The 27267-nt window shown below is 39.1% G+C and overlaps 2 protein-coding genes and 1 long non-coding RNA gene across 9 annotated transcripts in view; 2 read left to right on the forward strand and 1 right to left on the reverse strand.

Moving 5' to 3' along the window:
- The window catches only part of kazna (kazrin, periplakin interacting protein a), a 131000-nt gene extending 123478 nt beyond the window's left edge, over window positions 1-7522 (forward strand). For all 6 annotated transcript variants that reach the window (XM_017693504.2, XM_037535819.1, XM_037535818.1 and 3 more), the window contains 7 exons: window positions 1147-1352; window positions 2688-2806; window positions 3610-3841; window positions 5237-5338; window positions 5460-5626; window positions 5843-5969; window positions 6581-7522. In XM_017693504.2, coding sequence (XP_017548993.1) covers window positions 1147-1352; window positions 2688-2806; window positions 3610-3841; window positions 5237-5338; window positions 5460-5626; window positions 5843-5969; window positions 6581-6736 — 1109 coding nt within the window. In that variant the 3' untranslated portion in view covers window positions 6737-7522. The remainder of the gene's footprint in view (window positions 1-1146; window positions 1353-2687; window positions 2807-3609; window positions 3842-5236; window positions 5339-5459; window positions 5627-5842; window positions 5970-6580) is intronic.
- On the reverse strand, window positions 4276-11132 carry LOC119262681. Its single transcript, XR_005129822.1, has 2 exons — window positions 10890-11132; window positions 4276-5619 (listed from the first exon to the last, which is right to left on the reverse strand). It is a non-coding gene; the product is annotated as an uncharacterized LOC119262681 (long non-coding RNA).
- On the forward strand, window positions 9986-25946 carry tmem51a (transmembrane protein 51a). Of its 2 annotated transcripts, none has more exons than XM_017693505.2 (3): window positions 9986-10232; window positions 23264-23798; window positions 24660-25946. In XM_017693505.2, exons 2-3 carry the CDS (start codon window positions 23455-23457, stop codon window positions 25087-25089), a joined length of 774 nt encoding a protein of 257 aa, XP_017548994.1. In that variant the 5' UTR covers window positions 9986-10232; window positions 23264-23454; the 3' UTR covers window positions 25090-25946. The 2 variants fall into 2 exon arrangements, with proteins under 2 accessions (XP_017548994.1, XP_017548996.1); XM_017693507.2 differs by lacking the exon at window positions 9986-10232 and adding an exon at window positions 18749-18874 and having other exon boundaries at window positions 24660-25089.
- Window positions 25947-27267: the final 1321 nt, after the last annotated feature.

Raw genomic sequence — 27267 nt, forward strand, 5'->3', positions numbered from 1 at the left:
CCTGAATGTACCTCTCCACCTTGAATTTGGATTTAGGCCTTAGGACAACACCTTAATTCAGAACTGTCATAAAGCAAAGTCTCAGGTGCCAGGCGGCATGTTTTAGTTTGGTTTGTATTACTATTTCTGTAAACAATTCATGACTATGTTTAAATAGAACGGAGTATTTCACATCAAACCACTCTAACTGACTTTGTTTATATCTTAAGCACACACAAACACACGTGCACACACATCTTCTAAACCGTTTATCCTTCTGGGTCGTGGGGAGGAGCTGGAGCCTATCCCAGCAGTCACTGGGTGGAAGGCAGGATACACCCTGGACAGTGGTCAGGCCACCAGTCCATCGCAGGGCAGACACACAGACATATACACTCATCTTAAGCTGATATTTCCAAATATCAGTGGAATGAAAGAGCTCATATCATGGAAATGTTTTTCAGATGAAAGAGTTTGAAGTAGTATGTAAACATTGTTGAAGCTTCAAAATATGCCATTCATTCTCCAGATTGTGATCCATATATGGAAATTAAGCTGTGGCTCGTTTTGAATTCATTCTTTATGTGTTGCCATAAAACAAACATATTAATATATATTCTGCCTACATATAACCTATTCCACCCGTTCACACTGAAGTTATAAGGACTGTTTCAGTCCTTTATCCATTAGAATTATTTGTTTCCATAGAATAAAGAGGTGGCGGAAAATTGAAAAAGTGAATTATGAGTGATTTTGGATATAGTCATACATAAACACTGTAAGTTGGCCTGAGGGGAAAAAACAACTACAAGACAAATGTGGGACATGCACCCTTTATATTTTAACCATTAACCGTAAGCATGTGGATGGAAGTGATACTAGTACTACCATTTTGCAGTTAATGATCTCTGTGCTTCACTTTATTTTTTTCTCCTTCCTGCTAATCTGATGACGTGTTTAATTGACTATGGGGCTTTTAGCAGTGGCTCTCAAAGATTAAATAATTCTTTTACATACTTTTATCTGCCCCTTCAGTAACTCTGGCATTAAACCCAGCTCAGTAAATGCATGTAGTTATATACAGTTCAATAGGATTCAGACCAGAGTTACACCTTAAAGGTCTCTTGCAAACAGCCCTGTCTTTTCTCCCTACATCCACCAATCCAGACTCAGACAGTCTCTCGAGCCCTGCCCGTCTGAGTGTGAGCCTATCAGATTGTGAGGAGCAGCTGGACAGACTTCAGCAGGTGGAGCTGGCGCGGACGGTGCCCATGTCCCGGTGGCGAGCGGGCACTGTGCAGGCCTGGCTTGAGGTCGTCATGGCCATGCCCATGTACATCCGCGCCTGTGCAGACAACGTCAAGAGCGGCAAGGTCAGAGAAAACACCAGAAGAGCTACAGTGCACACTGTAAATAAAACATACCGTATAAACTATAACTAAGTTACACTATACTAGTCCAACATTATATGTAGGCTTACTGCATTATGAAAATAGAACAGTACGTACTGCATTCAATTTAATATACAATACAATAATGGGATTTTGAAATATACATACCAGATGGCCATAATAATAGAAATGTTGACAATTAGTGGCCTACCCTTTTCACAGTATAAAAAATATTATACAACATAAGCTATGCACAGCACAATACACACACTAACATGGTCATTTATAAGAGCTTGCAGTGAAATCTGGAAAAATGGCACAATACAACATGCATGCATGTGTTATGGTGGACAAAAAAAACGTTAGAAGGAGCAGGGCCACCCTCTACATTTAGACCAGCTTCAGTACTGAATAAGAACGCTCTCAAAGACGTTTTCATGGGATGAAGGAGGTGGAAATGTAGTTCACATCTTTAAATCTGGTGACTGTGGAGGCCATGGAAGTAATTTGGCTTCATCAAAAACACATTTAAATGGGGACACCATGAGGGAGCAAGGTTTGTACCATATGCTGCAATTGCTTCTGTGGAATGGTCTCATACAGAGTCATACAGAGCAAACATCAAATCAAATGAAAGTAAGCCATATTTTAATATGGATTCACTACGTGATCAGTGTGTTAAATAGGGGGTCACAAGCCTTTTCGGGTGACTGCATCCTTTAGCATTCTCTCAATATGTGAACAAGGGCTTTGTTCACATTGCAGACCACTTTCAAGACTTTTTTTCATTATATATAGTACGTTGTTCTATACTTCACACATACAATGAATATCTAAGGTATGTTATGATTAATGCCACCTTTATTAGAGAAATAAAACTCTTTATGCCCAAAATTATTCCAAATGGATACACAGCATATTGAAATTCAACTCTTTCGATTGCAAATCGCTGCTGTCGGATCAAAACCTCATATCTCTGAAATGGTCACTTTACAGGAGAAGGAAAAAAACCTACTTTACTTTAGATGTAAGTCAATGGAACCAGAATTTTTTCCATGTCATTTTGGGCCATTTCTTTTAGTCCATTCATCATTAAATTTACAGATTATTTGAATATGAATTAATACTTGTGTTTCATACTTACAGGACCCTATTATTCACATGATGGCTAGCAAGAAAATGACTCTGGTTACAATGAAAGCTTTTACACCAAACTGCTTATTGTCAGATCTCAGAAATGTATTTAGTCTAAATCTCAACTCTGTAGCTACTTGTGACTTACTTTTCATGTCCTTATCATTGTGTGTGGTGTGGTAGGTGATGTTAGCCTTAACTGATGCGGATCTTGAGGCAGGTTTGGGCATCAGTAACTCTATGCATCGCAGGAAACTGCGCCTGGCCATTGAAGACTACAGACAGGCTGAGTCTGGACATGGGTGAGATATATACACCGTTAAAAAAAGTCCAGTCCAAACTAGTTTCTTTCTATTGCTGTTTTAGTGGTAATTGTTTTGTTTACACATTGTTTTTGTTTGCTCTTGTCTACTATTTACCGAGACTTATCAGGTGTTTTTACACCCAAGTAATTTACCTCTGCTCACAGTGAGCAAAAAATTCTGGGGGTTTTGAAGAGGACCCACATTGAAACTGTGCATTTTCTTCTTCAATGCCATTAATGGAATATGTTTTGGTTTGAAATGCATATGGTTTACATGACCAGAAATAAACTGGATTTTCAGTTTAGTAAATAAACGAGGAAGTCAACATTTATAAAATGTTTTATTTCTTAAAATGCTATTTTATTATTTTATTTTATTTATAGAAAATGCTATTTTATTTTATTACAGTTGTGCTCTGTTTTTTATATTAAGAAAGCAGCGATTGTGCAGGTGAGAAGTGTGCATTGTTTTCACAGCAGGGGTTTCTCTCTATTCCCTTTTCTCCACTCATTGTGCACTAGCAGCTCAATGCTGAGTCACACAGAGAGCCAGCAGTGTCTGAGTTAATCTGCCAGAATAAGGAGACAAATATTTGATTGTATTAATCAAAAGTGGCCACTAGAAGGCCTGCAGAAAGAGGCTACATACTGTAACCAGACTGACCAGTGTTATCTACTGTATATACAATATATACAAAAAAGTTCCACATGTTCGCACCCAACATGGGCAGCACACAAACCTTGTATGAAAGCCTGGTCAAAGCAGATGAACAGAAGGTTTGTGTGTGTGTCTGCTGTCAGGCTATCAAAAGCAGCGGATCTGGACCACCACTGGGTGGCGCAAGCTTGGCTGAGTGATGTAGGACTGCCACAATACTCCCAGTTTTTCCACACCCACCTGGTGGATGGACGCCTGTTGAGCACGCTCACTCGCAGCGACCTGGAAAAGCACCTGCACGTGTCCAAAAAAGCCCATCAGAGCAGCCTCCTGCTGGGAATGCAACTACTGCACATGCTCAACTTCAACAAAGAGGTACACAAACACACACACACAAGCTTGTATCGCTGTCTTTGTGGGGGTCTAGGTACTATAGTTAAATGTTGCTCTATGACACCTGACACAACCATAAACCCAGGAGCCAAAACCAAACAAGATAAAAGCTGCATTTCTGGTTTTAAAGAAATTTTAACATTTCTGCAAAATCAGGCAACCCAGCACCCAGATCTCAACATCATGTGTTCTTCCATGACTGAACTCTGGGATTCCTGCAGATCTTGTTGAAAAACTAAAAGCAAGTTTACCAAAAAGAATGGAAACTATATTAAATCCACACCTATTAAAACACCATACATTTACATTACATTTAGTGTTTCTGTTAAATATACAGAACGGAACATTTTGTACACCTCCAGTCAAATTGTATGTTCTGAGCTTAACGTGTTAAAAAAATAATAAAACATGAAATATAAAATATGCCCTAATCTTTGCATAGGCCACAATTTATGGTTTATTCTTTTTCCCAATACATTGATTTCAGTAAATAAACATTACATTTGTGTTAAAATGTTCAGAAGTGTGTTCCAAAGTTTTATTACATACTTCTATAACCTAAGAATAGCTTAATTAATTTGCATTGAAGCCCCTGTCTTAGTCTTAGGATGTATGTGTCCACAGCCTTTTCCATAAACCTGGGGATATTCTATGTTACTGCAACTCAGTGCTGTTGTGGTACACTTACCTTCTACCCAAACCCTAGCCTTTATCTTAGGAACCAAAACCAAATGTTGAGGTATTTATTATGCCCTATTTAATCTGCAATGTTAGGATTCCATTCATGCCACTTTCCATACTTTTATGAAATAAAAAGAGTTTGATGTAGTATGTAAACACTATAAAAGTTTCAAAACATACCATTTACTTTCCAGTCCATTCAGTTCATTCATGGAAACTATAAGAAACTTTAAGTTGTAAAAGCACCGCTTTTGTCATAAAAACAATTTACGTATATATCCACCAATTCAGCCTACAGCTGTTTAGCCCCAGCCATTCATGCTGACATTATGAGTAGTATTTTATCCTGGACTTCTTTTTGAATGAGAGTAGCCAATCAGAACAAATGTAATTTACATATATCAATCTTAAAGGCACAGACTATTTCATTCTAAGGGTTAAAAAGAAGTTGGAAATCGGTCATGTACCGATGACCTATGATTGCTTTTACAACATAAAACCACACAAATGGTATAAGTAGACCTCAGAAGAAAAATGCAATGCAAGTAATATGTAGGACATGGGCACAGATTTGTGTTTTGTTCCCATGGGAGCAGCCAATGTCTCCGCAACTTCCAAATGTGCATGTTTCCATCAGCTTTGGTCTAAAATGCATGTAAAATGGCAGTGTGGTCCATGTTGTACATGTGGCTGAAGGTGCTGCAAGCAAGACGAGCAGAATGTGAGAGCCAGAACACAGACCCTTTGGTGTGGACCTGCCAGCGCATCATTAAATGGCTGAGAGACATCGACCTGAAGGTACGTTATTGACATATACTGAGGAAACACAGAAGCAAGTGGAAGCATATTATAAAGATGATACATGAAGATGTGGGGAGGGAAAAGCAATTGTCTTGAATGTGAATGTGTGCATTCGCAGGAATTTGCTGACAATCTTCAGAACAGCGGGGTCCATGGTGCAGTCATGGTGCTGGATCCTTCCTTCATCACGGACTCTATGGCAACGGCTCTAGGTATCCCTGGAAACAAGCATATGGTCCGTCAACACCTGACTGAAGAAATGAAGGCCCTCCTCAGCCCTGCAAGGTGAGAGAGAGAAAGCAAAGGAGACATAGGGTGGGGTGAGTATAGAGAGAGAGAGAGAGAGAGAGAGAGAGAGAGAGAGAGAGAGAGTTAGAGAGGAAAACAGAGAAGATAGAATCTGAGAAATAGAGAAAGAGAGAGGGGGGGGGGGGGGGAGGGAGCTTGTGAATAAGGTCTGAGTGGTGCTATCACAGAGTCCCATATTATGTGTCTTTGCAGATTGGGCATTGAACAGGAAGTCGAGCCTTTGGGAACTCCACCCACTCTGTCTCGTCAGAGTTCTCTGAGACGTTCCACTCTCGGTCGCCATGACGACCAACTGTCTTTCAGAAAACTCACAGCCAAGGTGTGACACTGACTTATTCCTTACATTACAACAGTAACTCTGATGATTAAAATATATTTTCATCTATATTTTAACCCACATTAAATTCCAGGACACATTACATACTCAGGCTCATTATTCAGTAACTACATAGAAAACAATCATATATTTATTTAGGGGTTAAAGTTAGTTTCAGGGGGTTAAACGAGAGGGTAACCCACTGAAACCAAGGTCGCATTTACAGTGGAACCCTGTATGACATAGAATACAATCTCCAAAATGCTAAATTTACAGGAGAAGGAAGAACGTGTAACATTAATGTAAGTCAATGGAACCAGACTGCCCCCCCCCCAACCCTCCCCGCCCCATTCATTTTGGGGCATTCATCATAAAAATTTGTACCCAATGCAAAGGGCAATATTGTTAAGTTGTAGGTGTGAGGAATTGAAGCCTGGCTCTGCCAGTAGGTCCACAGAATTTAAGAGGTTTCTGTTTAATCTCTACTGCCCACTAGTGGTGAATGCCATTACAGGCATCTGTAATCTGTTCTGCAACCAAGGTCGCGTGTTTAATGGTCAGATTAAGTAAGTCTGAGAAGAAAAATATGGTTTGCCTTATGTTCTTTTTCTCAGCCTCCAGTAAGCTTCAGTCTGAAGAACTACAGTGGAAGGGACATCAGGTCTCTAAGCTCTGCTTCTTTACAAAGAGATGGATGTGAGGAGGCCCCAGCCCAGCCAGAGAACAGTCCAACCAGACAGCTCTCTGCCTCTAACGCTGATACTGTCTAAGCCCTGCACATTAAAGGAAATAGGCCAGGATGTTGTGCAAAGCATTGAAGAAATGAACGTTTCCTGATGAAACAGCACTTTTTGAGCTAGTGGACATTTACAGTAGTTTATGTTTACCAGTTTTTTGTCAAATTTTTTGTGATGTCATTAAATGTATTTTTGTATTGGACTCTCACAAAAATTGTTGCACGTCAACTTCATCCATCAACTTTGAATAACAATGCATCTGAACATAATAATTCATTGTTAAACATTATAATATTTGGAACCTGCTACCATTTATATTTACCATTCTGCATAAAGATGAAGCCTAAACCTGGATTATCTTCTCTAATAATGACTCTTTCTTGACATAATGCCCAGCCAAACTCCATTCTTAATCAGAGAGTGTGTCTAATGGGTGGTTCTGTAGAAGCAGCATATGCCTAATCTTAAAGGCCCAAATATTTTTCTTGTGTTTTACAAACCCACTTATGATGTTTGCATGGGTTTATGTACTAAAAACAGGCCTAATGCATCACATTACCATTTTCTCTCTCTTTATCCCAATGAAATGTTCTGTTACTCTGCCTTTTACAACTCAAACGTGTAAATAATCTCTATTCTGATTGGCTGTGCTGTAATAAGCCCCATCAGAAACTATAACTTTGTGCTGCCTCAAAACAACACACTCAAACAAGCTCTTTTTGCTGCTTGATTTTTTCAAAGAATCTTTGGTTTGATGTGATATGGGCCCTTTACAAGACCACATGAATTATCCGTCCAAAGTTAGTTGATCAGGATTAACCTGTGAATGAAAAACCTTGGAAAAGTTTTATAAATCAGTAGCTTTATCAGCTTATATTGTACTACACATCATAATAAATGGTCTTGCCTCAATCGTTTTTGCCTCATATTAATAAAAATAAAAATTTTATAAAAGAGTTTGATACAGTATGTAAACATTCTCAAAGTTTCAAAACGTGACGTTTACTACCAAGCCTGTACAGTCCATACATGTGGAAACAAAGCTGCATATATGACCTATTTTAAAATGTCATAAAAACCCCAAAAACATTAACACATCCTGTACTGGGAAAAACTTAAATCTTCAAATTTTATTATTTTCAAATTTTATAAGATTTGCAAAAATATAAAAGATAAAATACAAAAAATGTGCAGTACATTGCATGGGCCACATTTAATGTAAATTCAGCAAATCAACTGCAATTTAGCCAAGGGTGCTGAAACTTTTGCCACTGACTGTATGTCTAATCAGTCCACAGTAGTTTAGCTTTGCCCATTCACATTGAAATTATACATCAAGTGTTTCACACCAGACTGCTTTTTGAATGAGCTACAATACAGGGCAGCCAATCAGAACTGAGGTCATTTACATATATCCGTCTTAAAGGCACAGAGAGGTTGGAAAACGGTTGTGTAAAATGATTTTAATTGTTTTTGTTACATAAACCCTCACAAATATAATGAGGAACCCAGGGATGAGAAATGAAATACAAGAAACGTATAGGATATGTGCCCTTAAACAGCTCTGTGTATGAAAATTACTCTCTAACCACATTGCTATTTATAACTTTTTCTCAGTGTTACAGTGTTTTTGCTAGTTTTTCCAGTAAGCTAGCTACAGTCCATATCTTGTTTATTTCTCTATTTATCTGATTCAAGCTCCTACTGACAGGACTTCATCTAAAAGTACAGTAACGGAAAAAGAACTGATGTACATGTGATTCCATCCGCCCTGTGAACTGATGCTGGCAGTAGTGAAATGAAGTCGCACTTTAGAACCTCTGCCCTCCAAGTACAGACCCATATGACTCACCAGTCCAGCGACACCACACCTGCTCATAAAGCTAGTTAAACATTGCAGGATTCCCAGCACTGAGGGAAAGCTATGATTTTGGCTTCTGTTCCTCTAGTGGACATTATTTTCCAGAAGCAGCTGCTTCATAGCAGTTGGTCTGTTGTTATGTAACTAAAACAATGAGCTGCAGTCTGTGAACTGTCATTTCCTCAGTTTAGACACAATAAAACCTCATTTTGCGGACAAAAAGTAGGAAAAGAAAAATAATAAATCATGTTCATACTACACTTAGAAAAATAAGAGAACCACAATATCCAAAAAAATCCACAACAATTTGAGCATAATTAAATGGTTAACATATAAACAGAGTCATTCAGAGTGGTTTAATGGTGGTTTAAAACATTAAAATTATGTAGTGATGAATAAGCTTCCTAATGTCTGAGACATTGTTTTACTAAAGTTTTGAGGTAAGGATCATTTTAAAAGCCCTTCATGGTGGAGGGGTACATGTAAGGTGTTGTGGTGCAAAATAGTTCCCAAAGAAAACATAACACTATTTTACCAGCATCAGCACTATATATAAAAACTTAAGACACGTGTTTAAAGGACATTTTGGAAAGTAAATAAAATGCCAATTTTTGCTTTGTAGACAACACCCAGCAGGTCAGGATAGCAAGAGTTACCCACTGCTGGCCCACTGATGTCAAAGCTGGCGGCCCGCTGGCTTTTCGCTCAGCATATTGTTAATTGTTATTGGCCACTAATTGTTGAGCAGAATATTTGACAAAATGTCACTCACTCAATTTTAATTGCTCATTAACCCTTTACAGCCTAGTTTACCTATTTTCCTTGATTTCTTTCTTTTTATGATCCTCTGTACGTGAGTTTAATAGCATTATCATTAATAAAGCCAGTTATTAGGCAATATTCAGTCACAGTGTCAGCAACATTTTCAACAAAATCGTTTTACATTAGGTCATTATTTTTTCTCTCAGTTGTTTGTATAGCTCGTGTTAGTTTATTTTCCAAAACAAAAGGCTCTGTGCGCTTAAAATCTGAAGAGATTATAAACCAATTAGGCCTTATATACAGGACAGTAATCTGGGTGGTCTAAGGGTGGGCCTGCAGTGGTCCCTGGTTCCTATCACCACCACTGTAACGAAATCTCTACAATGAATCATTTCACACCAAACCACTGTGACTTTGTTTATATCTCAATGACTGGATTATACAGAAATTTTGAAAATCGGTGGAATTCTCCTTTAAGAACCTTTCTATTTGAGCGAATCTTTAACTCTTTAATTACACCTCTTTTATACCTGCACTGGGGTAGTAATGTTAGCCGGTAGTAAACTATGGTAGTCGTGCTGTAGATTCCTGTAAAGCTGCTGTGGGGTTGGCCTCTTCTGTTCCGACTGGCTGAAGCGAGTCTTTATCATACCAAAGGGTTAAAGCTCGACTAGGAGGGGACAGGAAGATGTGCCTTGCTCAGGACTGAGCTGAAAGCTGCAGAAATTCAAGTCTTCTCTGCCTGCCAGCGCGTAAATGCAGCGTTAGGTTATTTGTGCCTGTGTAAGTCTATAATTAGGCTGTGCTGAAAGTGTTGTCTAGTATTTTAGTGGTGTTTTCTTCCACCGGACGCCCAGACAGACTCAGTGAAGTCCCGCGGATTCTGACTGAACTTCTGACTACGAGGTGAGTAGTTTGAGGGAGCACTCTCCATTCTTCACTCTGCAGAAGTTTCTCTTAGCCCTGTTGATTTACCAGCACACGGACTCTGACTTCTTTGCTTTTACTTGGCGGTCAGGTCGGTTTTGCATGTTAAGTCGGTCACTTCAGTCAGGACCCTGCACAGCAGCTCTGTGGTTTGGTTTTCGGTGCTATCCTGCTGAGCAGACTAAATTCAGCCGGTATGTTAGTCGCCTCAAGTCTTATTAGGAGTAAGTTTGCTAGCCTAGCCTTGTTGTGAAGGAATGCAGCTGGCCACCTATTTGCCATTTGCTTTCTTCCTGTATTCGTGTGATTTTCGGGACTTTTGGGGGTGGTTTTACCTAAACGAAGCTGAAGTTGGCTTCTATCGCCAGCTTCTTGTTCGACTTTCCCCGTTCCACCTTAAATGGCGCAGCAGTGACTAACTACCATTTTGGCGCCTGAATGGAACTATTGCATCATTTAAGGTGGAACGGGGAAAATTCAACCAAGAAGCTTGCGATAGAGGCCAACTTCAGTCTCGTTAGCCAAAGAGTTTTATAGCGCCCTGTTCGTCTAGTGGTGTTAGCCGTTTTAACTGCCACACTCGAGAAGCTCAGCGTGCTTCATGTTTTCAGTCTCTACGCTTGTGGCTGCGCTTACCTGAGCTCCGGGGTGTGGGAAGTTACTCTGCTCTCAGCACGGAACTATCATTTACAGGAGAAACACAGCCGTTATTATGCTGGTATCATAATGGCTGAGCTGAGCTGGTGGATTAATAAAGGCTTTCTGAAGATACAAGAAACTTTACAGCAAACACGAAGTATAAACAATAATTAGAGGCGAGCCCTATGACAGGACTGCGGAAATAACTCTTAAACTCATAGACCTGTTGTGCTGTAGGCGTTCACAGATCAGCCGTAGCATTAAATCCACCTCCTTGTTCTACACTGTCCATTGTATCAGCTCCACTTACCGTGTAGGTGCAGGTATAATTTGGGTGGTGGATCATTCTCAGCACTTCAGTGACACTGACATGGTGGAATCAGAGGTCTGCTGGAGTTTTAAATACTGTGTCCACTGACTGTCCACTCTAATAGACACTCCTACGTTGTTGGCCCAACTTGTAGATGTAAAGTCAGAGACAGTAGCTCATCTGTTGCTGTACAGTGCTGTGTTGGTCATCCCCTAGTCTTTCATCAGTGGTCACATGACGCTGTTGGCTGGATGTTTTGACTGGTGGACTATTCTCAGTCCAGCAGTGACACTGACGTGTTTCAAAACTCCAGCAGCACTGCTGTCTCTGATCCACTCGTACTAGCACAACACACACTAACACACCACCACCACGTCAGTGTCACTGCGGTGCTGAGAATGATACACCACCCAAATGATAACTGGTCTGTGGTGGTCCTGTGGTGGTCCTGTGGAGGTCCTGACCATTGAAGAACAGTGTAAAAGGGGGTTAACAACGTATACAGAGAAAATGGACTATAGTCTGTAATTGTAGAACCACAAAGTGCACCTATATGGTAGGTGGCGCTGATAAACAGCACAAGGAGTGTAGAAACAAAGAGGTGGTTTTAATGTTATGGCTGATCGGTGTCTAGCTCCACCATGCAGACCTGCAGAGATCTCTTTTCTGCATTAGGCCCTTACCAAGGAAAAACAAGTTCACCCTGGCTGTTTGAAAGTAGGTAAATATTTCAAGATGATGTGTGAACATTGCTAAGGTTTCAGAATGTATAAGTCCATATGGTCCATATGACTAATCTGCAAAAATAAGCCAGTTTTGAATGAATTTGTTTTTGTGATGTCAGAAAAATAACATTTAAATAAAAATAACACGTGCACTGAAGAAGTGTCTCAGCCGGGGCTGCCTTTTAAAGTACAATACAAGGCATCAGAAGAGTCATATATCCATGTATCAGTCAGATTTGTGTGTCCAGACACCATCAACCAATCTGCATGGGTTGCCATGGTAACGACGTAGGTGTCAGTAGCTACGTAGTTACTCTGGTGATGCGGATTTCAAACGGCAATGCAGGAGAGATGGAGGTGCATCATCTTGCCCTCCAAACTCATCAGAATGCTCTTCCATAAGCACGAATCTTTGCCGCTCTTCTTGAATCCCACATTTCCGTTTTTCACTTTGCGAGTGACGCCAGGACACTCTAAATCCGATTTGAGCGTCCGGACTGAGGCACATCCATAAAAAAATCTGATCGCATTTTAAACAACCTCCAAATGTTGTTTTGATTTTTGATTTGCAAAAATTTGATTTCTTGTTATTTTTAGCTGTCCGGACTATCAAAAGTCAATCTGGATGCAACAGGGATATTCCAAAAATCGGATTTGAGCTGGCAGTCTGAACATTGGCTCCTTGGTTGTTTCCTGACCAGCTGTATATCTTTGCATTATTAGTTCATGCAGAAAGAGAGAAAAACAAAACAGACTAGAGTAGCATTTGCTTCTGGAATCAAAGGCTACTCTATGCAGCTGTTCTAGTCTAAAATAAGTATGAATCACACACAGATGCAGCCAAAGCACTGAAAATGTCAAATCAGCTGTTTGGTAGCAGGAATGCACTGTCGGATCACAACCGACTACAGGATGATCAAAGAACATTTTTCTAAACAGAGCAAGAATGCTATCTGGGTAAAGAATAAAGCAGCATGAGTTCAGAGATTTCATCACAAAATGCTAATCACTGAGGAAGTGGAAAATGGCTATATTCTGTATCTGAGTTGTTGGCTATAGATGTCTGTCACCCACCACATCCCTGTAGCATTTGTTCTTATTATAAAAGCATCTCTGATTTTTTTTTTCTTCAAAATTCAGTGGTTGAGATGTGAACACAGTCATTCAGAGTGGGTTTGATGTGAAATGGTTTATTGTAGAGAACCTATCCTCTCTGATTTTATTCGCAGTGGTGGTGATAGGAACCAGGGGTCATAATGGGGCCTTCTGAGTTTTTATATTTCATGGTGATAATGGCAAAGTAGTGATAAATCTATATGTTAAAAAAAAAGATTTTTGGGGGACCTTTTGCATAACGGCACCCTGAGGTCCCGTGTACCTCTCCTCAGTGATTTTAAAAATATATATGTTTTAGACCTAAAACTAAGCTGAAAATTAGAATAAAACATGTACCAGACATCAGACAGTGCACTGATGACCATTTTTATATTATTTTTGAGACATTAAACTCTTCAGATGTCTGCTTCCCGTCACTACCAGACTAGACCAGGACTGTGTTTGCAGTGTAACCATTTAATTTTGCAGAAATTGGAAAAAATCAGTGGAATGCCCTGCAGCAGCACTGCTGTGTCTGATCCGCTCGTATCAGCACAACACACATTAACACACCACTACCACCACGTCAGTGTTACTGATGCGCTGAGAATGATCCACCACCGAAATAGTACCTGCTCTGTTAGGGTTCATGGGGGTCCTGACCACTGAAGAACTGAGTTAAAGGGGGCTAACAAAGTAAGCAGAGAAACAGATGGACTACAGTCTGTAACTGTAGAACTACAAAGTGCACCTATATAGTAAGTGGAGCTGATAAAATGGACAATGAGCATAGAAACAATGAGATGATCATAATGCTATGCCTTATTGGTGTATAAAACAGGCTGTGATTATTATAAGGTTTACCCAGAGCAGGCATGTCAAACTGGGAATGTTCTGGGTCAAAGTGCTGTGGATATTAGTGTTTACCCTCATCTAATGTTCTGAATTCAGTTAATGAAGGCCTTGCTGATAAGCTAATGAGCTGAATCAGGTGTGTTTATTGAAGCAGTGTGCTGAAGTCTGCAGCGTTTTGGCCCAAGAGGACTGGAGTCTGACACATGTGACCCACAGTATGATTCAGCCACCCTTAGTAGCTTTAGATTAAAGCTGATATTCTGCACTTTAACCTCATAGTCCTCTCTTCATTTCAGATGTATTTTGTTAGAATACAGAGTCAAGACAGCAAAATTCACATAACTGTCTTATTCCTTACACAGTGTATTATGTGCATGACATCATGGTTTAATTTGGTGATTAACCCCTTTAGCACCAGGTGTATTATTCAGCTATTAATCTTAAGGCTTATTTCTATGAAACTAATATGTAAATTGTGTAGTTGCGAGAGTGAAGGCTTGAAGTGTGGACCTTTGTGTTAAAGGGGATAAAACTATGTCCCTTGAAGTTTCTCTTTATTTAAAAAAAAAAAAAGGTTTACCGGTAGTGAATCAAATAAAATTGTGTGCAGAATTATGGTGACTTGAGGCAAGAGGCTCCCTAGTGTCCCACCCACTTCTTAGTTTTACCTACTGGTCAAATGACAGGGCCAAATCTAATCTCAGCACATTTGTTATCCTTTAACTAATTCTGAAATTTTATCTGGATGACCACATTCCTGAGATTCTTTTGTTTTTCCTGCAGAAAAGTATTTTAGCACAATGCCCCAAATATATCAACTACTTAGTTTTTCATTGTGAAAACATACTGCTTATTGACTAGGTATCAGTAGCATTATATGCAAATGTAAGATAAAAATGTTTATGATTAGAGGTATTACAGTTAGGGAAGTCCAGGCATAGTTAAATCCTTTCTTTTGTTTTTGCGCTCTGTTTACTTCACTGTTGTGGACAGACATCATTTACAACCTGTAGCTGTAAAGAACAAAGAGGTCTAAATGCCTGCAATGTGGAACTACTTTAAAGGAGAAATGAAAACTTATATCTGCAGCAGCCGTGTTTCTACTGTGTTTGTCCAGAAGTGGCAAAAGGCCACAAGTTTCTTACTTAAGTAAAGGAGAAGTACTCTGATTTAAAAAAAAAACAACTCTTGTAAAAGTTGAAGTAAGGTTTTTTTTAAACCAAACAACTCTTGTAAATGTTGAAGTAAGGTTTTTTTTAAACCAAACAACTCTTGTAAAAGTTGAAGTAAGGTTTTTTTTAAACCAAACAACTCTTGTAAATGTTGAAGTAAGGTTTTTTTTTAAACCAAACAACTCTTGTAAAAGTTGAAGTCAGGTGGGGGTTTTTTTGTTTGTTTTTTTTTTATCTCCGGTAAAAGTGTAAATGTATGCGCTCCTGGGTGGCGTTTCAGTTTCATTTTTTGATACAGGATTTTCGTTACTGAGTATTTATTAGATATATACAACCATGACATAAAGCATAAATTATGGTTTATACTAGACTTGCTTGCATCTTCTGCATACATACAAATAATGCAAATCACTCAATTTTATATCAGTTTTAATATTTTTTTTATATCATAAGTCAAGATTTGTTTTTAACCAACCAGTTGTATTATTAGTATGTAAGACTATGGATTTCTGACATATTTGCACTTTTCAGAATATCTGCTATTGCTGTGCTTGGGTTCTGTAACTTAGACTGCGCTCAGACCACGTATTACACGGAAAATCTGTAACGACTTTTACAAAGCAGAGCAAAGAGGATCTTTATGGCTGGTGTTGTGGGTAGGAAGCTGAACACCACATCACACTAAGGAAGAAATTTGCTTAATGTGCTTCTTTTTTTTGAAAGAGAAACACAGGGAGAAATTCAGGTTTAATTCTCTTAATTAGCCCTTGTGAACATCAAAGTTAACTACTCACCAAGCTACAGTAGTTGGGGTCAGTCTCTCAAGTTCTTTTAGTAAATCAGTGATAGAAATGTAGAGGGTAGTACATGTGCCAGTGAATTAATATTTACCTAAGAATTTTTAAATCGCAAATGCAAGCAAAGCTGTTGTTCTGTTCAGCCCCCGTTTGCTCTCTGGCTCAGTTTTAGCCACCCTCTTTTTTGATTGGTTACCTCATGAAAAGTGACACATGACGAGCAGAGCTTTTCCACTGATGTTGAGCTTTTTTTTTAACTCTGTCTCTGATCTGTGTCAGAAAGAAATACGATATGCAATGGTAGAAAAAGGCTAAATAGAATAGTGAAATAAAAATGTGGGGAATACAAAGTACAGATACGTAAAAGACTTGAAGTACAGTAACAGAGTACTTATACTTGTTACTTTCCACCCCTGGTCTAAACACCTGCACGTAATAGGAGTGTGAAGCTGTTCTAGTCTGTTTTCTGCCGCTTGTTGTGAGTGAGCATCACACCATGTAAATTGTCAAAAAAAGGAAAAACAAAACACACATGGATATACATGGTTTTGTTCTAACAGGGATATCATACTTCATCAGGCTATACATGCTAAACGCATGTATGGATGTGATTTGGCTTTACAGTAAACAGGAATTTAATGAGGCATTTTCCTTCAATTTCCCTTATATTTTTAATCCTGGAGTGTTTTAGAAACATGATCTAAATCTTATCCATGACTTTAGATGAGCTGGGTAATACAAAATGTTTTACGTATTTCAAGTTATACTGATTTTCATGTCAACCAGTAATATGTGAATCCTGATCACAGGATCGTTGCTGGATTCAAAATGTTTTTCCTTTTTTAGTCGTGTTAAGAATTAAAACCCTATTCATGAGTTAACCATGTTGACTCATGCGTAATTAGTGAGTGAGAACAGTTGAAGAGTGAAAGCTGTGAAGTGGCAGTGGCAACGACTGGATTCATTTTGCTTGGATTCACATTGCATAGGCAGTTAAAGAAGGGCGGGTTTTGTTTGTATAGCAGCAGTTAATAATGATGTTCTAATAATTATGACAGATGTATAAATGCACTGGAAAACATATTTGAAGTCCTTCATTTGTTTTTGGCAAAACAGTGTGTGTGTGTGTGTGTGTATATAAACTGTAAAAAGTGCGTTCCAGATTCCAATGTCAGATATATGTCCTCTTGGAGGTACATTCTTCAAATTCTCCAGCTGTTTTGCTGCATTTCTGTGCTGCTGCAAGCTGAGGCTTGTTCTCCCTTCTATGATCTTCCAGCTATTCCAGTCTCTTTCTGTATCTCAGCCGTTCTCCCTAAAGGTACGTTCACACGGATGGTTGCCAGCTCAGGCTTTTAGAATACCCAGACCATTGAAATTAAGGCCAACAAATACCAGGAAATCCAGTGTTTTGTAGTGTGCCATACCTGTGGTTTATAATTGGGAGACCCTGATCTCTAGTATCTCGTTAGTATTGTGCTATTTAGGGATGAACTATATAGTTTACTAAATAGTAGCACAAACTTATGGACACTTTCTCATCATCAGCCTGTGTCAGTATTCACCAGTCACCTAAACAAACCAACAGGAGTTGCTTGAGCAAGGCTGAAGTTGGGTTCTTATTGGTAACCACATTTGCTTGGATGGTAGCTTTGCACCAGTGGCTCTGCAGCCAAGCACATTGCACCAGATGTCTGAACCTGCGGTTCCTCTCATGTTGGTAGGATTACTACTGCAACAACAAATACGGCATGGAACGTCAAATGAACATACACCATTAGCTGGCTTGACAATTTTACCTGATTGTGGGATATTATGTCTGTTTTTATGCAGTCAGATGCAAGCTAAGCAATCGTGCTGTAAATTTGCAAATGTTTTTCTGCTGGTTATGATCATTTTCTAATCACACTGTTCTAGAGTGTTCCCCTCATTCTCACTGTTCTAGAGTGCTCTTCTCATTCATGCTCTTCTAGTATCTTCTTCCCCAGTCACACTCTAAACATGACTGCTTGTTGGACTTAGTTGGGCTGACGTTTGTTGGACTTCAGTGCAGAAGGAGTTTTAGAGCATGTCAGTCGTATTTTACTGGGTTCTCAGAGTTTATAGTTATACATTTAAAAGCCATACAGATAATGCAAGGCTACATTAAACCCCTTAAACTGCAACGTGGACTTCAATTCCTCAATCTCATAACTACATAATGCACATATTAGCTAGTTTCATAGTAGTTACTAAATATTTCATAGTATTTACTGAACAATAGATGTCTTCTGTTTGAGGGGTTGGGTCACAAATAAATGGCTGATTTAAGTTCAGTTTTGTGGTTTTATGCTGGAAGCATAAAGGGTGCAAATGAATAAACTCATAAATGTTTTTTCATTATTGTCTGGAAATTAGGCTCCATGTGTATATGTAAATTGCAGATCATACATAAAGCCTACTCAGTACTCAGCACTTCATTATAGTTACCGTACTGCACACACACTTTTATGTGGGTCAGTACCTGGGTTTTACTGACATGGGCATTGTGTCAGGCACCAGTGGAAAGTATGCGTTCATGTAAGGGGCCATAATTTGTATTGTATCTGACCATACACTGTAGTAAGTTATTCAGAGCCAGGAAATTCCAGAGTTAGACACCATACCTTCTCACGCCAAAGTATAAAAACTCTGGCACATGGCAGACATTCCATAAAGTGGAAAAACATTGACAGAATTAAATGTATAATATACATTGACAGGAACTTTAAACACTTGACCCCAAAATGCACTGATGTACTTTACACTTTCTTACTGATCAGAGATCAGTTATGCTCTGGTTGAGAAGGATGTGAGAGCAGAACTAATTCATAGGAAACTCTTTTATGGGAAAGCCTACAGTCACCTCTCCTTCCCAAAGCTGCGTGTGTGTTTGAGTGGTGAGTCAGCACTATACGGGTATGTGGGTGTGCTGTTCAAATCGTGCCACCAAAATCGTCTCTACAGTTAGATTTTCTGGTTTAAAGACAAGAAGACCTTGGTTCCTAAGGTAAGAGGAGCTTTTAAAAGAAAGAAATAGAAATAAGCCAGATAACTAATGTGACTTTTTCTTGGAATAACTTAGATGAGTGGCAGGCAACACTGCTGTCTTCTGTCCATTCTGCAGAATTGTCTTTCTTTCTATTTATTTATTTATTTATTGACCAACTGTATGATAAGTTTATTTTATTGACTGTAATTCTGGCTCATCACTTAGATTTGAACTCATTTCGTTTGAGACTGATGTATGTAAATGACCTCTGTTCACTACCTTATGTTGTGCTCCCTTTAAAACTTACCTTCTTATTGTGAGTCATATTCGTAGAGGGTTGAAGTTCTTCTAAAACTGAGTTTTGATGTAATCTTTATACCGTCATGCTACAAACAAGGACAGATAACGCAGCATGCATAAAGAAAGAGCGTACTTCAGTTAGCCTGTTTAGTTGAGTTGAGTCAGAGAGAAGAAGAAAAAAACGGACGTCTTGTGCCGGTTTGCTGGAGCCAGCATTAAGAAGAAATACACACTAAGTACGTGGATGCCAAAAGCATGTAGACACCCCTCCTGAATATTGAGTTGAGGTGTTTCAGCCACACCTATTGTACGCAGGAGAAAAAAACAGTACATAGCCACCCTATCTCCATAGACAAACACTGGTGGCAGAATGGGTTGTACTGAAGAGCTCAGTGACTTTAAACATCTAACTGTCACAGGATGCCACCTTTGCTGCAAGTCAGTTCCTTCTGGTCAACTGTATGTGCTATTATTGTGAAACGGAAACATCTGAAGCAAAAACAGCTCAGTCACAAAGTGGGAGACCACCCAGGGCCGTAGAGGGTTGAAGCAAGTAGCCTGTAAAAAAATCACTTATCTCTAGTTGCATCACTCACACAGAGTTCCAGACTGCCTCAGAAAACAATATCAGCACAACAACTGTGTTTCATAAGCTTCATGAATTGGGTTTCTATGGCTGAGCAGCTGCACACAAGCACATTTGATGTCACATTATGCTTAATTTATTGCCATTTTGGGTTTGGCATATTTTGTGCAGGGGAGTGTAGATGTAAGCATGAGTATATGAACGCATGTATGAGGGAACTGATATCAGAGATTCGGATGTGAAACAACATTTACCACAATTTTTTGCCAGCTGATTGTACTGTAAATATATTATAATAACATAAATGTAGGGACTGGGGAGTGATCAGTTTTGAAACTTTAGCAATGTTAATATAGAACTCCAAACACTTCTATTTAAAAAACAGTATGGACACTTTGGTTTTTCATTATATGGGCCAGAAAATGGACGTGAGTCACAGATAACTTTTGTAAAGTGAGTTACAGTCTTTCTGCCAAGATGGAAACCGAGATCCTACAGTCAGAGTTCAAGGAGGTAAGCAGCTGTAAGTTATCAAGGATTATGGTTTCCTATTACCTTTAGGGGTGAGAGAAAAAAGGCCATTGTTCATGAAGGAAGGAATGAAATCTTTTAACAAATACCAGATTTAACTACACTTACAGGGAGGAGAGGAAGAAACAAAGCCCTAGTAAATTTAATCTGGTCAGCCTTCAATGACAGGGCAATTTCACAGGTTTTATCCTCAGCTGTGAAGTTGTGTCACTGATGTTGGAGTGTAATACTTAGAAAGAAGGATCTTGATTTGTAGACAAGAAACTACATTTGGAGTAGATTAATGAATATTTGAATACATTTATCTTAAATTTCACTTTAAGCCTGGTCATAATCTTATTTACAGCATTTCCTTTTTATAGTGAAAAATATATTTGATCCCTTTCCCCTTTTCAATCGACTTGACTTTAGATGCTGTTGTTTTCCATAGCCAAGAACTACAGCAGTTCACCAATAAGAGTTTGCAGATACTGTTTCTGCTTTTGAGATAAATGGGACATTTAAATTATTATAGTCAGTTATTAGCACACAAAAGTATTGATTATATCTTCAGCTTCCATGTGCACCTGGCAGTTCACATGCTGTAATTACTGTTGGTGGACATTTCCATTCTTTTTAAATCACTCAGATCAACTGTATAATGAATAATACCACAGTCCATTATTACAGGTCCCACTTTATATCCTACTTTGTTTATTCATAATGAACAAGGTCTACTTATGATATTTGTAGGGGTTTATGTATCAAAACCAGTTGTTAATTGTTATTATTACATCATTGTGTGCTGGTCTGGAAAACTCTGGTGGCTAAATAATGTGGCTGGACACAAATTTCAGCAAATACTTTTGCCTGATATCAAGCCTTATCAGTCTGTAGTTAACCAGTAATAGACAAACCTAAAATCACAGGCACGACTGATGAAAACATCACAGTACTGCATTTTATATGAATAAGGCTTTAGGTTTTATTACGTGTAACAGATATGACTGTAAAGTAGTTCATATGCATAGTTTTAACAATCAACAGCTTTTAGGCTTAACTACGTAGACTAACTGTTAGCTAGCAAACATACTGATAGACAGTAGTTTAAGATTACATTCAATTTCACGCAACAGCAGCAGCATGATATTTTAAACAGTCAGCTGTCTACCTTAGCACTGTGCCGTGTGGCTAAATAGACAGACCTAGACCTATAATAAATAGACCTAGACAGTTTTGAGTGGAGAAATATTCACATGAACAGGGGACAGTCTTCGACACGCATCTGGGAGTAGGGGTCGAAAAAGATCGTCATCATATCACTGTGATTTGTAGCTACTAAAATGTGTAAACTACACTCTTAACAAAGATGGTGCTTTAAGGGTAATTTACATTTACATTTACAGCATTTAGCAGACGCTCTTATCCAGAGCGACTTACAAGAAGTTACAAGAAGATTTTAGCAAAGAAAATTGTTCTATATAGAAGCATGGACACTTTGCATAATTAAAGGGTTTTTTATATCATGAAATGGTGCTTCGCATTTATGGAGAATGTTAAATGGTCCTATATAGAACCTTTTTGATAATGGTTCTGTGTAACACCTAAAAGGGCTCTTCTATTGTTGCTGTCAAATTTGTAACAGAAGAAGAACCCTCATTGCACACTTTCCATCAATCTAAAGAACCTTTTCATGATGCAAAGAGCCTTTTAATCATGCAAATATAGAATTATTATATTCACTGAAGAACACACTTTTTTTTAAGTGTGTACCTTTTAAGATGGTTGAATCTCTGTTAGAGATGTACATCACTAAGCAGGGCTAACGGAACAATTTGCACTCCTGTGCCTTTGTGTGATTTCAAAACCCTGCCTATTAAATATCAACTCTTTATTGGAAGTTAAGTCAACTTTTTAACCAAAAACATTGGTCGAAGATCTATGCGTTTGTCGGTTACTCAAGCTGACAGTTTTTAGTTTCTTTTTAGTTTCTAATAATTGTCATGTCTGATTCAGCTGTGTTATGGCTATGCAAAATGAATCAATGATGAGTTATCTTAAGGATTTTGTTCTGTCTTACAGAGAGAGCACTTTATATATGGATTAGAGTTAATTCGTTTTAAAAATTTAAAATAAATGATCAGTTATTGGCATTGGTGCTGGTCACAACAATGTATTTAATTATTGCCTTACTAGTCCACAATTTCTGTATTCAATCTCTAATTCTGACTTTTCTAATCTCCCGCCCCTATGTTTTCTTTGGCTTGAAGTGAAATATACATTCTAAAGTGGTGGTGTCCAATCTTATCTGCAAAGAGACAATGTGGCGGCAGGGTTTTTATTCAGAACGAGCAGGAGCACAGCTGACTCCACTTGTTTACTCAGTTGCTCAGCCTTACAAGTGATCATGTGTGCTTCTGCTTTGTTGGAGTGAAAATTTGCAGCCACACCAGCCCTTTGTGGATAAGGTTGTCCTAAAATATCCAAACATTCCTTCTGATTGGTAAATTCAGATATTCTAAGGCTCACCCATTGCTGACAAAGATGTTCAAATGCAAATACAGCTTGTGTAACCTTCACAGAAAAGTGTTGCTAACCGAGCGGCATGCTCTGGAGAGACTGGACTGGAGTATAAGAGTATAAGTACCACGCTTAGTTGGAGTGCTGTTTGTAATCCAAAACTAAGTATCCAACATCAGTCCCTGACCACAGTAATGCTATTGTGGCAGAATGCAAATCATCACAGAAATGGCACAACATCTAGTGTAGTCTTCCCAGAAGAGCAGAGACGAAGAAGAGTGTTAGTGCTCCCTATCCGTACTCCTGTTTTCAGAAGAAATCTTGGATGAGCAGTTTTCTACAATCGTTTGAACATGCTCTGTATCTGTGATTAAATACACACTAAAAATAAATGCGTGTCATGTGAGCTGAAATTTTTGTGTTTCTCAGTCTATTACTTGAAAGGATGTTGATCTGGACTGTGACTGCAATTGTGTCTTCTTTGTTTTTAGATCACAAACGCACCTTACTACATGCCAGAGAGAGTCCACACTTCGAGTAGAAATGCACCATAGGATAACAACACAGGAGCCAATATATAAGCATGTGATTGAGCAAGAGACGAGGATTAAGTGAATGAGCAAGAGACAGAGTTCATGAGGGGGTGAGAGAGAAGCTCTCATTCTCCCTTGACAAGCTGAACATGTCCTACACTGGTGATAATCCGCCCAGCTCTAACACCACAAGCAGCTCCAACTCTGCTTCCCAATATGCTGCTGCTGCACTGGGTGTGGGGCTGGTGGCCCTGGGCATTGTGATGGTTGTGTGGACTGTGGTGCCAGCGGGCTCAGTCGGAAACAGCTCGCGGCCTGGCCAGGGACTGGGCTCGACTAGTAACACATCAGTAGCTGCCTTTGTGATGCTTGGTGTAGGAGTGGCCATGCTGCTGCTTGCCCTCTGTCTGGGTGTACGCAACAAACGCAGAGAACAGAGACAGCAGCAGACCAATGGCAACGCACAGATAGACCAAAGCCAGCCAGAAGAGAGGTGAGAAGATGCATGTTCAGATGTCATTTTATGCACTCATTTGTGCAGATGAACAAATAACGTATTTTCAGGTTTAATGCAACTTTTTTTTTTAAAATTCATTTAAAATTTTTGACATTTTTAAAAAAGGTCCTTATTTACATTTTTGTTGTGTTGTCTTAGATTTTATGTTCTTCTAAGTCTTTCTTATATAATGTGGTTAAACGAAACAAAAACAGTTACAATTCATTTTTTAATTTTCCAACCTTTAGAATTGACAGGCTGTTTTTGGTGCTGCCATTAAGACATTAAGAAAAAGCATTCTGGGCTGAAATGCTGTATAACTTCAGCATGACTGGGTGGAGCTAAACTGCTGTAGTCTGAATGTGCTGATATGAGTAAATGTGTTTCCCATGATATGTGCCATTTAAAACCCCTTGTTGTACAGCAGTCTGATTATATACAGTACAGTTTTTAAATAGACTGTCTGCCGAGCCATCAAAGTAAGAATTACCCAGGTGCATAACTGATCATTGACAGTGGTTTCCACAAAAGAGTAAAACGCTCTCTGTAGTACCCTGTGTAGGGTGTGTTTTTAGGCATTTAATTTCATGTACACACAATTTACACATGTCTGCCTGATATCCTGTTGGTGTGGGTACTGGTTTTCTCCCTTTCAGTTATGCACAGATATGCTACTTGCATGCTAATAGTTCCAGCTTATGGTGAATTTTAAACGAATGTGAGTGAATGATCTAGTTGATAATTAGTTAGCTAGTTAGTGACAAGCAAGCCCCAAGGAGTGTTTCATATTCTGAAAAGATAAAATACATGTCAAAGATTAGAAGGTAAAAGATGTTTGTATTTTTGTGTTCCATGTAGGCAAGCAGAACATCCGGAACACTATGCTGTGCCCAGTTACGAAGAGGTGGTTGGCAGTGAACAGTACCCCATTCGGCAGTTTACCGCACGACAAGACAGCACCACCCAGCTCCCAGCCTACGAAGAACTGATTGAGACGCCTCAGAGTGGGTTGGAGGGGCCCGAATCAGCACACACACAACCCACCCAAACACAGAACGGAACGGACGATTCTAACCCAACACACACGCACCCTCCAGGATCGAACCATCGGACCGGACGTCCAGGACTCAAACTGCTTCCTGTTAAAGTGAGGCGCATCAAATCTGAGAAGCTGGGCAGGAAGGTGTCCAGCAGCTCCACACAAGTTGCTGTGTCCAACATTGAACCCCTTACTCCTCCACCACAGTATGATGACTCGCCCCCTGAGCTTCCACACCTGCCACAGTGACTAAGTGTGCGCTAGAACTGTTGTGATGGTCTGTTAATTCAGGACTGGTAAAATGTGCAGTAAGGGTTACATACGCTAGTCATAAATACTTCCTACATAAATATTGTTATATATAACCGCGTTAAAATGAAACATTTAGCTGTGAGTTTTCAAAATAACCAATCCTGAAACACCAGTTTTGGAACCCTCTCATTTCTTTCTGTGGTAAAGGATGACTAGTGTTATGGAAACGTAGTTGAGTGTTTATGCAGCACCTTATGTGCAATGACTCAGCATGATTATGAATATTCCAGTCGTATTTTTATAGCACACCCAATTAAACAGGAAATGGATGTCTGATGTAAAGTAACAGTGGCACAATTGATTTTAACTTGTTGAGGAAAAGTCGTTTACCATGCCTGGCTGTCATGCGATGATAATCCTTCTGATCTACATAACTCCCAGCAGCCAAGTAGATTTACAGTAGGAATACGAGTTTTTCCTTCCATCTTTAACTCAGGTTCAAGTGTTTAGCACTGGTGTGCATATGTGGGTACTGCACTCCCATTATTACCATTATTATTATATACCATTATTAAAGGAATGGTCCAGCGAAAAATGAAAGTTATTTTTCACTTACACCAATAGTCAGGCAGCCAAGACATGGTAGGTGTCCTAATTTTGATTTTAAAGCAGTTTTGCTTTTAGTTTTACACTGGAGCTATGAGGCTAACATTGATGACAAACACTTGAAGTCAATCTTCTTCTTCTTCTTTCGGCTGCTCCCTTTAGGGGTTGCCACAGCGGATCATCTGCCTCCATCTTGCCCTATACACTGCCTCCTCTACTTTTACTCCAACCATCTCCATGTCCACCTTCACTACATCAATAAACCTTCTCTAAGGTCTACCTCTTCTCCTTCTACCCGGCAGCTCCATCTCCAACATTCTTTGACCAATATATCCACTATTCCTCCTCAACACATGTCCAAATCATCTCAACCTGGCCTCTCTGGCTTTATCTCCAAACTGCTCCACCTTCACTGTCCCTCTGATCTGCTCATTTCTAATCACTGTCCCTCTGATCTGCTCATTTCTAATCACTGTCCCTCTGATTTGCTCATTTCTAAATTGTTTCTGCAAATACATCCTTAAAATTTCCATCAACCTGCTCAAACCTCATCTAGGTTTTCATTAACAAACAAGACTTCACCATGTAGCTGATTGCTAGTTCCAGTGAAGAACTAAGGAAGCGAAGTTTAAACACCAACATGCCTGGGCTACAAATTGAGTTGTTTTTTTTTTTGTTTTTTTTTTTGAGTCAAACCACTACTTTAACACCCACTGTCCTGTTGAAGCACAATGGGCCATTATCCCACCTGCAGTACCTTGCTAAAGCATGCTGTTGATGCACTACTTCTTTTGCTGGAGCTGATTGTCATGTTAGTCAGTTCCAACAGTTGCATACAATTTCTTGTTGTACTTGTTATTTTGTACATTTCTAACTACATTGTAACTTAACACAGCTATGCTTAACCTGCTCAGTGTTAACCTTCTGATGAAATAAGTATTCTTCTTAAAAATTAAATTAATATTGTATCCCACATTTAACTATCCATGCTCTGCTCACGGAAGCGTTCTTTCATAGCAACTTCTGCTAGGTTTGACAAACTTTCCTGATAATGTTGGGAAAATGTAGGGCTGTTTGCTGTGAAGAGAATACCGTGCAACTTTGATGTAATTAAGATTATGTTGATGCTGCCAGAGTAAGAGGTTCTGATCATGTTTACTGTTGCAAAACTGGAACTGCCTGAGGCTTGAGGTTTGATACAGAGGCTGCATTAATGCTGAACTACTAAAGTAATTGCTAAATATGATAGACGGGAAATTCCACCAGCATTTTTGAATTAGAGTTAGTATGTTTTGTTTTAGTGTTGAGGTGTGTGTGTTTGTGTGTGTGTGTTTACGCATTCCAGTACCATAGCCTACATTTTATTTTTGGGGGGCCTGGTTACAGCTTGGGGGGGGTATCCATATCCTATAGCTGTATCCTGTAGTGAGCTTGATAACTAGCCAACATGCCTACTTTATTGTAACTACCATTACCAGAGAGAAAAGACATTAAACAAAACACATGAACACTGACTTTGCATTTTGCTGCCTTGTTATATTATATTATAATATAATAACTGACAGAATA

The sequence above is a fragment of the Pygocentrus nattereri genome, chromosome 28, assembly GCF_015220715.1.
Source record: "Pygocentrus nattereri isolate fPygNat1 chromosome 28, fPygNat1.pri, whole genome shotgun sequence".
NCBI lineage: Eukaryota > Metazoa > Chordata > Actinopteri > Characiformes > Serrasalmidae > Pygocentrus > Pygocentrus nattereri.

Excerpts from the sequence above, each read along its gene's own strand:
- tmem51a (XM_017693505.2), top strand. The coding sequence starts at position 23,455 with ATGTCCTACACTGGTGATAATCCGCCCAGCTCTAACACCACAAGCAGC. Across the intron at positions 23,799-24,659 it reads CAAAGCCAGCCAGAAGAGAG|GCAAGCAGAACATCCGGAAC; the intron begins GTGAGAAGATGC and ends TGTTCCATGTAG.